Here is a 13,230-nt window from a genome sequence, read left to right on the forward strand (position 1 = left end):
CTTTGAATGACAATTGCCCAGTCATGCAACACTGTACCCATATGATATTTTTAGCAGTTTTTTCACACACATAGAGCTGTCTTTTGGTGGTAATTAATTGCCACTGGGTGTTTTATTTTTTGCACTACAAACAAAAAAAAACAACAAATTTGGAAGAAAAAGTTTTTCTATTATAAAATGTTGCAAACAGGTAATATTTCTCCTTCACTGATATGTGTTGATGAGGCTGCACTGATGGGCACTGATAGGCAGCACTGATGAGGTGTCATGAATAGGCAGCACTCATGGGCACTAATAGGCTGCACTGATGAGGTGGCACTGATGAGGCAGCACTGGTGGGCATTGATGAGGAGGCACTGATGATGCTGCAATGATGGGCACTGATAGGAAGCACTGATGGGCACTGATAGGCAGCACTGGTGGACAATGCTGGGCAACACTGACAGGCGGGCTGACTGGTGGCACTGACTGACGGCAGTGACTGATGGCACTGCTAGGCGGCACTGATGGGCCCTGATGGGAGCAACTGCTGGGCAGCACTGCTGGGCACTGCTGGGTGGCACTGCTGGGCACTGATAATCAGGGTACTGATCATCAGTGCCCTGATGATCAGTGCCGATCTGCTATGTGACATTTGCCGGTTATCGGCAGTACTTTTCTCACCCTGTGACAGCGTGAGGCAAGTGCTGCCGATAACTGACAACTGTATTTACTCTGTGATCTGCTGTGTCAATGGACACAGCTGATCAGTTGGTAAAAGGCCGCTGTGATTGGCCTTTTACCTCATCATGTGATCAGCTGTGTCCGTAGGACCCAGCGATCACAGAGAGCACCAGGTGCGCGTGGGAGGGAGCGTTCTGAGATAATGTCATATGATGCCCTCCCAGCACTGGATAATCGCGCTGTAGCCGTCATTTGGCTATAGCACGGTTGTGAAGTGGTTAAGCTCAGTGTTTAGAGACAGGAACAAAAACCTTCTGTTATGTGTTTTTGAGAGCAGTTTGAAAAAAACATTAAACGCGCCTAACCGCTAGTTCCAAAATTACTTTAAATGAGTGTTTTTTTCTGCCAAAGGAACTGGCGTTTTTTTAAACCCAGTGTGCATTGACCCTTACTTGAAAGGATTTCTCTTATAAATGAAAGTCATTTCAGTTAGGCCCCTTTCACACAGGTGGACTGTTTGTTCGTTCCTCATCCATCTGTTGATAGAAAAAAAACAGACAGCAATGCATGTCTATGGACAAACAGATGATCATCCATTTCCATCCACATTTGTTAAGATCCATTTTTGAAGCAGATCATAGCTCTATTTGTGTTACAATAAAAAAAACGAAAGTGGATCTAAATGGATGTAAATGGACAAACCGGAGTCCTAACAACCAGTGACTCATCTCTGCTGTCAGTGGGGAAGCAGAATGTAAACAACAGAGGGGGGCAGTGTGTACAGAGAGGGGGCAGTGTGTACAGAGAGGGGGGAGTGTGTACAGAGAGGGGGCAGTGTGTACAGAGAGGGGGGAGTGTGTACAGAGAGAGGGCAGTGTGTACAGAGAGGGGGAGTGTGTACAGAGAGGGGGCAGTGTGTACAGAGAGGGGGAGTGTGTACAGAGAGGGGGCAGTGTGTACAGAGAGGGGGGAGTGTGTACAGAGAGAGGGCAGTGTGTACAGAGAGGGGGCAGTGTGTACAGAGAGGGGGGAGTGTGTACAGAGAGGGGGCAGTGTGTACAGAGAGGGGGGAGTGTGTACAGAGAGGGGGAGTGTGTACAGAGAGGGGGAGTGTGTACAGAGAGGGGGAGTGTGTACAGAGAGGGGGAGTGTGTACAGAGAGGGGTGAGTGTGTACAGAGAGGGGAAGTGCGTACAGAGAGGGGGGAGTGTGTACAGAGAGGGGGGAGTGTGTACAGAGAGGGGAAGTGCGTACAGAGAGGGGAAGTGCGTACAGAGAGGGGGAGTGTGTACAGAGAGGGGGGCAGTGTGCACAGAGAGGGGGGAGTGTGTACAGAGAGAGGGGAGTGTGTACAGAGAGGGGGCAGTGTGTACAGAGAGAGGGCAGTGTGTACAGAGAGGGGGGAGTGTGTACAGAGAGAGGGCAGTGTGTACAGAGAGGGGGCAGTGTGTACAGAGAGGGGGCAGTGTGTACAGAGAGGGGGGAGTGTGTACAGAGAGAGGGGAGTGTGTACAGAGAGAGGGCAGTGTGCACAGAGAGGGGGCAGTGTGTACAGAGAGGGGGGAGTGTGTACAGAGAGGGGGCAGTGTGTACAGAGAGGGGGCAGTGTGTACAGAGAGGGGGCAGTGTGTACAGAGAGGGGGCAGTGTGTACAGAGAGAGGGCAGTGTGTACAGAGAGGGGGGAGTGTGTACAGAGAGGGGGCAGTGTGTACAGAGAGGGGGCAGTGTGTACAGAGAGGGGGCAGTGTGTACAGAGAGGGGGGAGTGTGTACAGAGAGAGGGGAGTGTGTACAGAGAGAAGGCAGTGTGCACAGAGAGGGGGCAGTGTGTACAGAGAGGGGGGAGTGTGTACAGAGAGGGGGCAGTGTGTACAGAGAGGGGGCAGTGTGTACAGAGAGGGGGGAGTGTGTACAGAGAGAGGGGAGTGTGTACAGAGAGAGGGCAGTGTGCACAGAGAGGGGGCAGTGTGTACAGAGAGGGGGGAGTGTGTACAGAGAGAGGGGAGTGTGCACAGAGAGAGGGCAGTGTGTACAGAGAGGGGGCAGTGTGTACAGAGAGGGGGGAGTGTGTACAGAGAGAGGGGAGTGTGTACAGAGAGAGGGCAGTGTGTACAGAGAGGGGGCAGTGTGTACAGAGAGGGGGCAGTGTGTACAGAGAGGGGGGAGTGTGTACAGAGAGAGGGGAGTGTGTACAGAGAGAGGGCAGTGTGTACAGAGAGAGGGCAGTGTGTACAGAGAGGGGGGAGTGTGTACAGAGAGAGGGCAGTGTGCACAGAGAGGGGGGAGTGTGTACAGAGAGAGGGGAGTGTGTACAGAGAGGGGGAGTGTGTACAGAGAGAGGGGAGTGTGTACAGAGAGGGGGCAGTGTGTACAGAGAGGGGAGTGTGTACAGAGAGGGGGGAGTGTGTACAGAGAGGGGGCAGTGTGTACAGAGAGGGGGGAGTGTGTACAGAGAGGGGGGAGTGTGTACAGAGAGAGGGGAGTGTGTACAGAGAGGGGGCAGTGTGTACAGAGAGGGGAGTGTGTACAGAGAGAGGGCAGTGTGTACAGAGAGAGGGCAGTGTGTACAGAGAGGGGGGGGTGTGTACAGAGAGAGGGGAGTGTGTACAGAGAGGGGGGGGTGTGTACAGAGAGAGGGGAGTGTGTACAGAGAGGGGGGGGTGTGTACAGAGAGGGGGGAGTGTGTACAGAGAGGGGGGAGTGTGTACAGAGAGAGGGCAGTGTGCACAGAGAGGGGGGAGTGTGTACAGAGAGGGGGGAGTGTGTACAGAGAGGAGGGAGTGTGTACAGAGAGGGGGGGTGTGTACAGAGAGAGGGGAGTGTGTACAGAGAGGGGGGGTGTGTACAGAGAGGGGGGAGTGTGTACAGAGAGGGGAGTGTGTACAGAGAGGGGGGAGTGTGTACAGAGAGGGGAGTGTGTACAGAGAGGGGGCAGTGTGTACAGAGAGGGGGCAGTGTGTACAGAGAGGAGGGAGTGTGTACAGAGAGGGGGGGTGTGTACAGAGAGAGGGGAGTGTGTACAGAGAGGGGGGGTGTGTACAGAGAGGGGGGAGTGTGTACAGAGAGGGGGAGTGTGTACAGAGAGGGGGCAGTGTGTACAGAGAGGGGGCAGTGTGTACAGAGAGGGGGGAGTGTGTACAGAGAGGGGGGAGTGTGTACAGAGAGGGGAGTGTGTACAGAGAGAGGGCAGTGTGCACAGAGAGAGGGGAGTGTGTACAGAGAGGGGAGTGTGTACAGAGAGAGGGCAGTGTGTACAGAGAGGGGGGAGTGTGTACAGAGAGGGGGGAGTGTGTACAGAGAGGGGGCAGTGTGTACAGAGAGGGGGGAGTGTGTACAGAGAGGGGGCAGTGTGTACAGAGAGGGGGGAGTGTGTACAGAGAGGGGGCAGTGTGTACAGAGAGGGGGGAGTGTGTACAGAGAGGGGGCAGTGTGTACAGAGAGGGGGCAGTGTGTACAGAGGGGGGGGAGTGTGTACACAGAGGCTCTGCCACTTGCTGCCTACAAAGCGATACCTGGAGAAGCAAAGCTGTCATTTGGCCCCGCTGCTAAAGCTGGGTCACCCAGTGACAGATTTTTATATATATACTGCTGATTAGTAAACATTAGTTTTTAGGATAAATCAAGTTGTTTGTCTCAATTCTAGACAGGTGATCAGTTGATTGGGGATCTTAGGATCTCCTTTGGTAGACAGAAAATATTCTTTATATTTGGTTAAGGGTTGGTCACATTGTTGAGCTGTAAAGGAAGCTTTCTTTTCCTCTTAAAAAAAATCCTTGTTGGTCAAAATCCAAAGTTCCTTCTAATAAATCATTAGAAAACGTTACACAGGTTCTTCTGGAAAGGGAAATAGCTCTATCTAGAAAATTGATTTTCCATTAAAAAAAAAATGACTGCTAAGTTCAGTTTTAATGTAAGAGTATTTTAACTCATTTCTAAAAGGAAAACGTTTGCAGAAATCTGACTCCTGTCAAATAAGAACCGGAATGGAAATTACAGTACAGACACTGACTATTACCTGTTTAGGCTGAGTTTCTAATATGCCAAAAGTTCATTTTTTTCAGATCAACCAAAACATGGATATTACTTGAAGGTTTTTTTGGTCTCTCTAACACGCCATGATTCTAACAGATCACGGAAACCTTTATTTCCCTAAAATGAAGGGACTGAGTTAACATTAACCACTTGAAGACAAGGCCTTTTACTGACACTTTTTGTTTACTGTAAAAATCTGTAATTTTAGCTAGAAAATTACTTAGAACCCCCAAAACATTATATATATTCGCTAAGGCCTAGAGAATAAAATGGTGGGTTTTGCTATTTTTTATGTCACACTGTTTTTGGGAAAAAATACCATATTTTTCGCACCATAAGACGCACTTTTTCCCCCCAAAAAGGGGAGGGGAATGTCAGTGCGTCTTATGGAGCAAATATGGAACGGCCAGTCGGGTATTCCCACCGCCGCCATGTCAGAATACTGGGCTGGCCGCTCGTCTCTTCTCTGCAGCAGAAACTTACCTGTTCCTCAGTCCAGCGCTGTACAGTTTTCCGGCGCCAGCCCGGTGCCCACTGCACATGCGCGAGTAGCGCTGCGCTTTGTGAATGGCCCAGCGTCTTCTGGGACACATGGCAGGTCCCAGAAGACTGGCTTTCAGCCGGGTGCTCACACTAAAGGGAGGACAACTCCACGGAACTGGGAGCGGGTACCTGTCAAATTCAGGTACCCACTCCCCTTCCCTCCCCAAAGGTCAGCAGTCTCTGGTCATCCCCTGTACTGTCTGCAGTCTCTGTTCATCCCCTGTACTGTCTGCAGTCTCTGGTCATCCCCTGTACTGTCTGCAGTCTCTGGTCATCCCCTGTACTGTCTGCAGTCTCTGGTCATCCCCTGTACTGTCTGCAGTCTCTGGTCATCTGTACTGTGTCCGCAGTCTCTGGTCATCTCCTGTACTGTGTCCGCAGTCTCTGGTCATCTCCTGTACTGTCTGCAGTCTCTGGTCATCTGTACTGTGTCCGCAGTCTCTGGTCATCTCCTGTACTGTCTGCAGTCCCTGGTCACCCCCTGTACTGTCTGCAGTCTCTGGTCATCCCCTGTACTATGTGTGCAGTCTCTGGTCATCCCCTGTACTGTCCACAGTCTCTGGTCATCTCTTGTACTATGTCTGCAGTCTCTGGTCATCTCCTGTACTGTCTGCAGTCTCTGGTCATCCCCTGTACTGTCCGCAGTCACTGGTCATCCCCTGTACTGTCCGCAGTATCTGGTCATCCCCTGTACTGTCTGCAGTCTCTGGTCATCTCCTGTACTGTCTGCAGTCTCTGGTCATCTCCTGTACTGTCTGCAGTCTCTGGTCATCTCCTGTACTGTCTGCAGTCTCTGGTCATCTCCTGTACTGTCTGCAGTCTCTGGTCATCCCCTGTACTGTCTGCAGTCTCTGGTCATCCCCTGTACTGTCTGCAGTCTCTTGGTCATCCCCTGTACTGTCTGCAGTCTCTGGTCATCCCCTGTACTGTCCGCAGTCTCTGGTCATCTCCTGTGCTGTGTCCGCAGTCTCTGGTCATCCCCTGTACTATGTCCACAGTCTCTGGTCATCTCCTGTACTGTGTCCGCAGTGTCTGGTCATCTCCTGTACTATGTCCGCAGTCTCTGGTCATCTCCTGTACTGTGTCCGCAGTCTCTGGTCATCCCCTGTACTGTGTCCGCAGCCTCTGGTCATTTCCTGTACTGTGTCTGCAGTCCATTGGTTCAGAATATTTTTTTTCTTGTTTTCCTCCTCTAAAACCTAGGTGCGTCTTATGGTCAGGTGCGTCTTATGGAGCAAAAAATACGGTACATTTTAATGAATTTTAATGCACACAAACACAAGCCACTAGGATGACTTTTACATAAAAGTCAGCTTAAAAAAAAATGATACCGGGATGATGCCTGCATCAGTACAACCCTTTAAAGCCAAATGACATACATGTACATGATTTGGCGTTAAGTGGTTAATACATGTAGCTCCTAGCATTTTTTTAAACCAGAGGAGGACCATCTGGAAGAGTGAATATAGACAAATTGGTGTCTGAGGAGGTTCAGAATTTGTGATATGATTGTAATGGCATGGTAAACATTCTATCCTTCACCTTGTGTTTTTCACCTGCATAAGATGTGCATTGATCATTTCATGATGGCTTCTCGGTGCCATTTGTTGCTTATATGCACATCCTATAGAAGAATAAATCTTCACATTCCTGTGTCAGCACTATTTGTTTGTATTGAAATAGTTTGAAAATGCACTTTTTAATTAAAATAAGAAATAGGTTATACTTACCTGCACTTTACAATGATATTGCACAGAGCTGGTCCCTTACCTCTTCAATGACGGTCCCCTCCTTTTTGTTATTAGTGCCTTCATTGCAAGCTGTGTGCTATGGTGCAGGTGTGCCCCTGAGCTGGGGTGTGTGCAAACATAGACACACACAGCAAGGCTCAGCCACGCCCCCTGTTCCCTCCTCACAGGATTTGACTGACAGCAGCAGGAACCAATGGGTGATACTGCTCCTGTGAGGCCAGGAAAAGAAAGCGCTGCAGACAGGCATAATGCTAGCTCAAGAGAGGACTCAGGTAGGTATTTATAGAAGGGGGAAACAGTAAGTGAGGTGTTTTGTACTTTAATGCAGGAAATACATTAAGGTAAAAAAGCACCTACACTTCACAATCACTTTAAAACATGAGGCCTGACACTTTATATGAAAAAAAACAATATATCCCACAAACCCTGGGTCTCTCTGTCTAGTGTTCTTGTAGGTGGGAACTACAAAGTAATTTTATCTGATATAGACACAAGCAGGTAGAGCATTCACAGACATAAAGAAAGCTTACTCATGTAGCCAGTTGATGTGTTTTATTACATTAACACTCCCATATTTCTGATGCAACACAGAGGGAATGGTGAGGTATAAATTGAACATTGTGTGACCCAGAACAGAAATTTGTCCTGTTCCCTTGGAACAGAGGGACCAGCTAGCTGAAGCAATATACAGTATGTACATAGGTGAATTGATCAGCCATGACATTACAAACTGCAGTCACAACATGTGAGCCCGTCATTGCAATGTAAGCCAAAAAACAACACAGGAAATATAACTACCCTACTACTTAGTTAAAACCATGATAAACTTAGTTATTATGAGAATCTGCAGAGATTCTGATCAGAAAAAAATTCAGCTACTGTTTCTATATATATTTGACTAGGTCAATGATTAGCCAGATGCCCTATCATAATAGAAATACATTTTGTCTATAATCCAGTGCAAGAGAGGTCCATTTCTGAGCATTGATCATAACTTTGATATAATGCAGATGTACTGTTTCACATTTCACGCATAGGTACATATGAAGTCAGTTGTCTTGCAAAAGAGGAACTTGAAAAAGAGATTTGTTTATATAAAGCACATCTGTGATACCTTAGGTGTCCCAATCATTTTAGAAGGTGGATCAAGTGAGGAATATTGTATTAGTAGATAACATTGCTAAGTTGTGGTGCCCCTGATTTCAAGCATAAATATGGACAAGAAATTGCAATTAGTTACAACAAAGCAGTTCTTTCAGGGTCCTTATCAAGGTAAAAACCTTATCCAAATACCTACTGTACTAACTGTCCTGATTTAACCACTTGCCCTCCAGAGGATTTACCCCCCTTCCTGATCAGGCCATTTTTTGCAATACGGCGCTGGGTTACTTTAACTGACAATTGCGCGGTCATGCAATGCTGCACCCAATTGAAATTTATGTCCTTTTTTCCTCAGAAATAGAGCTTTCTTTTGGTGGTATTTGATCACCTCTGCATTTTTTATTTTTTACACTATAAACAATTTTTTTAAAATTCTAATTTAATCTAATTTAAAAAATCTAATTTCGACATAAATTTAGGCCAAAATGTATTCTGCTACATGTCTTTGCTAAAAAAAATCCCAATACATGTAAATCAATTGGCATGTAAATATATTTGGAAAGTTATAGCATCTGCAAATGGCAGTATATATACTGGAATTGTTATTTTTATTTTTTCTATACTAGTAATGGCGGCGATTGGTGACTTATAGCTGGACTGCAGTGGGCATTCTGACACTGGGTGGGAATTGACTAACCGCCACTGACATCCCCAGTGACACTAATACAGTGATCAGTGCTAATAAAAAGCACTGACACTGTATTAATGGCACTGGGCAGGAAAGGGTTAACATCTGGGGCGTTCAAAGGGTTAACTGTGTGCTGTGTGTGTTTCACATTATGTGCTGTGAGCTGTTTTACAATGGAGACATGCTGTTTTGTATTTCTCTGCTGTGCAGAGAAATACAAAGCAGCATGTCCTTGCTGAAAGGAGAGAGACCTGTGTTGTTTATACACAGGTCTCTCCCCTGTCAGCTTTCCCTGATGATCGCCCGGTGATTGACATCTCTAGCTGCCAATGGCAGCACGAGTAGGGAAACGTGCGTTTGCCCCCTACCTGGAAATTCAAATCACGTATATATACGTTATTTTGCGCAGCCCTGCCAATTCTTAGATGTGATACCTGTATTAGTTTTCTTTTTTTTGTGTGTGCGTGCAGAAGCTCAGGTTTCACAGATAACTGACACAATAGTTGTTCACTGGTTCAGGACAGGTTTAGATCAGATTCAGGTCACGTTTAGATCAGGTTCAGGTCAGGATCTTGCCATGTTCACAACTGATGACATTTCCGGTTTAGAAATGGTTCCCATAGAAGTCAATAGCCTGTAATCCGTACCTGAACTGGACCACACTGCAGCACTGCCAGTGCATTGAACATATGTGAACAGGCGCCATAGAAAGCAATATTATTTCATGTCATTCGGTTCAAACAGCATCCAATACGCATATATGTGAACCAGCACTCAGGCTTTCTTTGTTCTATTTTCAGCTGCTGATCCTGAAAGTAAGTCTGGTGTTTTTCAACAAAGCTGTCCTGCACATCTAACAGAGAGTTGAGACAACCCATTCAAAAGTGACAGGGATGGTCATCTTTTATTTTTTTTATGTAAAACCTTTATTCCTAGTCCTACATTAAGTTCTCCCTTCTCATTTGACTGACTGCTGCATTTAGAAAACCAAGTATTTCCTATGAGAAAATGATCACATCACTTTCAGATAGTAGCACCTACAATATCACCTCGTACTAATGCTGAGGAATAGACTAGGCATCATAGGATGTAATATTAAGAATTATGGATAATATAAAGGGTAACAGATTAGCAAGTACACATACACAATTTTAACTTACAAATTTCAGAGTGTTTGCATAAAGAATTACTTTACTTCTGCATTAACTAAAAAAATATGTTTATATGGATATCTTTATCCCCGTTGGAAAGATTCTGCTCCCTTTCAGCTTTAAATACTGTATCAGGTGGCACAGACAACAAAAGAAAAAACATGGCAGACTTTCTCCCTCCACCCCCACACCATAAAAAAACACAAACGAAGAAAAAGCTTATGTGTGCTAGTGTGGCTTCAGGAAAACAATTATTCTGTATATATTGCTGGAAAATGTAAAAATGAGAAACTTTTCCATACTGCAATTGGAGACACAACATTGTCATTTACTTCACTGGGAGCTTTTCAATAAAAACAAAGCTTCCAGAAGCCTGTAATATTCTCAGAAAACAGTTTGTCCTTTGTTCAGCCTTGATGTGTATGGTAATAACCTACTGTAGCATGCTGTACTAATCAGTGAACTATCCAAAAAAGATTACTTTAATGTCATGCTCATAAAAAGAAAAATAGATAGAACATAAACGGAATCTCTTCTAATTCAGCAGAAATCAGGTTACACTGGGTAAATGCAAGAATCTGAATAGTCAGTCTGAAATTTTTATTTAAAAAAATATATGTAAAGTCATGGTCACAAATATTGGCATGCCTGCATTTCTGTCAGATAATACACCACTACTCCCAAACAATTGTTGCAATTACAAATGTTTAGGCATTCTCATGTTTATTTCTTTTGTTTGTATTGGTATGAAGCAAAAAAATGGAAAAACAAAAAGCCATATCTGCCACATTCCATGCAAAACCTCAAAAATGGACTGGACAAAATTATTGACACCGCCAATTTAATATTTGGTAACACACCCCTTGGAATAAATGAAACTGAACTCAATCACTTCCTGTAACCATCAATGAGTTTCTTACACCTCTCTACTGGAATTTTGGACGACTCTTCTTTCGCTAACTGCTCCAGGTCTCTTAGATTGGAAGCGTTCCTTTTCCCAACTGCTGTTTTGAGATCTCTCCACAGGTTCTCTATGGGATTGAGATCTGGACTCATTGCTGGCCATTTCAGTACTATTCTGCGCTTTGTATAAAACCGTTTCTGGGTGCTTTTTGATGTGTGCTTTGGTTCATTGTCTGTTTTCACTCTGGGCCCTACATTACACCCCAGAATTCTTTGGTATTCTTCAGATTTCATATTGCCATGCACATGGCCAAGACATCCAGTGCTTGAAGCAGCAAAACAACCTCAAAACATCAGTGAACCTCCACCATGTTTGACTGTAGGGACTGTAATCTTTTCTTTAAAGGCCTCATTTCTTTTTATGAAAACAGTAGAATGAAGGGCTTTACCAAAAAGCTGTAATTTTGTTTCATCTGTCCACAGCACATTCTTCCAACAGGATTTTGGCTTCCTTAGGTAAGTTTTATCAAACTCCAATCTGACTTCTTTTGTTTCTGTGTCAGCAGTGGGGTCCTCCTGGGTCTCCTACCATAGTGTCCCTTTTCATTCAGATGGCGATGTATAGTGTGAGATGATACAGTTGTACCCTGTGCCTGGAGGTCAGCTTGAATTTGTCTGGAAGTTGATCAAGATTCTTTAGCCACCATTAAAACAATCCTTCGTGTAATCTTTATCAATTTTCCTCTTTCGTCCATGTCCAGCAGGATTAGCTACAGTGCCATGGGCTGTAAACTTCTTGACAATGTTGCGTACAGTGGACACAGGAACATTAAGATCTCTGGAGATGGACTTGTAACCTCGAGATTGTCTATGCTTTTCCACAATTTTTGTTCTCAAATCCTCAGACAATTCTTTGCTGCTCATTCTCTTCTCCATGCTCCATGTGGCACACAGAGACACACAACAGAAAGGTTGAGTCAATTTTTCACCATTTTAGCTAGTTGCCGGTTTGATTTCTGCACCTGTTAACTGATACAGGTGAGTTTAATTATAAGTTACAGGAGCATCACAAACTCGGAATGCAATATTTCTTCCAATTTTGAGAAGGTGCCAATAATTCTGTCCAGTCCATTTTTGGAGTTTTGCGTGGAATGTGTCAGATTTGGCTTTGTGTTTCTCCACTTTTTTGTGTCATACCAATACAAACAAAAGAAATAAACACGAGAATGCCTAAACATTTGTCATTGCAACAATTTTCTAGGTGAAGACGTGCATTATCTGACAAAAATGCAGGGGTGCCAATATTTTTGGCCATGACTGTATATATCGGTCTCCTTTTGGCTTAGCTTACTTTATTTACTGTTTAAAAATGACTCTCAAGGCTGAAAATCAGACGCCCTGAGCTTTATGTCAAATACTAGAATAATCTTCCTCCGGGAAGTACAGGAAGTTAAACTTTAAGGTTAACATTTCATTGTATAGTCATTTTTTATTTGAAAAAGCATGTGTAGGATCCCGTTCATCTCATAACCTAGACTATAATACCTTTCGATTTAAAAAAAAAAAAGAGTAGCAGTTACTATATGGATATATGATCTCATTTACAGCATTACAATCCATATTATATACCTTTTAGGGTTTCGGGGGGCCTTTTTCTATCTAAGATTGCAACAAACACATTTTTTGGCCCTGTGCTATAGAACAGCCCACATACAATACAAATATGCAATTTGAAAACCTGCTAAGGTACACATCTCTGTTAAAGTTGTAAAGACCCTTTAATGATTACAGGTAAAGCTATAATAAGTCTCACTTGTAGGTACAGTAAATATCTCCTAAATGTGCACCGTTTACAGGGTATCTAGCAGCGTTGGTGATGTCACCAGTGTAAGGACACTGCACTCTCAATGCACAGCATGACAGTAGATTATGGCAACATTATTGCACATTATGGCAAATGTACCTGAGGCCCCAAATTTCACAACACAAAGTACACTAGCTAAGTAAAGGACACATGCCATAATTACACAAAAAGATCATACCTTTGGGATATTCTGCCAGAGTGTTACGTGTTAAACAGACCTTTCCAATGACATCATCACGACTAGAAAATAAACAAAACAGCTCTAGTTAAAGACTGTAGGACATTCACAATTTGCTTGTCATGGGCTGCTGCGTTTTCATTTAGCTTGAGGCTTTCCATTATGCAAATGACAAATCATCAATAGAACCGTTTATTAGCAGTCTATTACATTTATTGCTTGCTAGAACCTGATAAGAAAGCTGATGGCATTTTGTGCTATGAAATTTCAGTTTCCGTATTAATTTGTGAACATTGAAGAAAGGAAGGATACAGTTCTAGATATAACATTCCTTGGAAATCTGATTTCACCACTGC

General features: G+C 44.6%; 1 protein-coding gene across 2 annotated transcripts in view; it reads right to left on the reverse strand.

Moving 5' to 3' along the window:
- The window catches only part of LOC149462579 (ras GTPase-activating protein 4-like), a 213,779-nt gene that overhangs the window by 104,274 nt on the left and 96,275 nt on the right, over positions 1–13,230 (reverse strand). For both annotated transcript variants that reach the window (XM_089676574.1, XM_089676573.1), the window contains exon 4: positions 12,875–12,936. In XM_089676574.1, coding sequence (XP_089532700.1) covers positions 12,875–12,936 — 62 coding nt within the window. The remainder of the gene's footprint in view (positions 1–12,874; positions 12,937–13,230) is intronic.

This window comes from Staurois parvus, unplaced genomic scaffold, assembly GCF_062004578.1.
Source record: "Staurois parvus isolate SC_StPar_1 unplaced genomic scaffold, SC_StPar_1.0 ptg000172l, whole genome shotgun sequence".
Taxonomy (NCBI): domain Eukaryota; kingdom Metazoa; phylum Chordata; class Amphibia; order Anura; family Ranidae; genus Staurois; species Staurois parvus.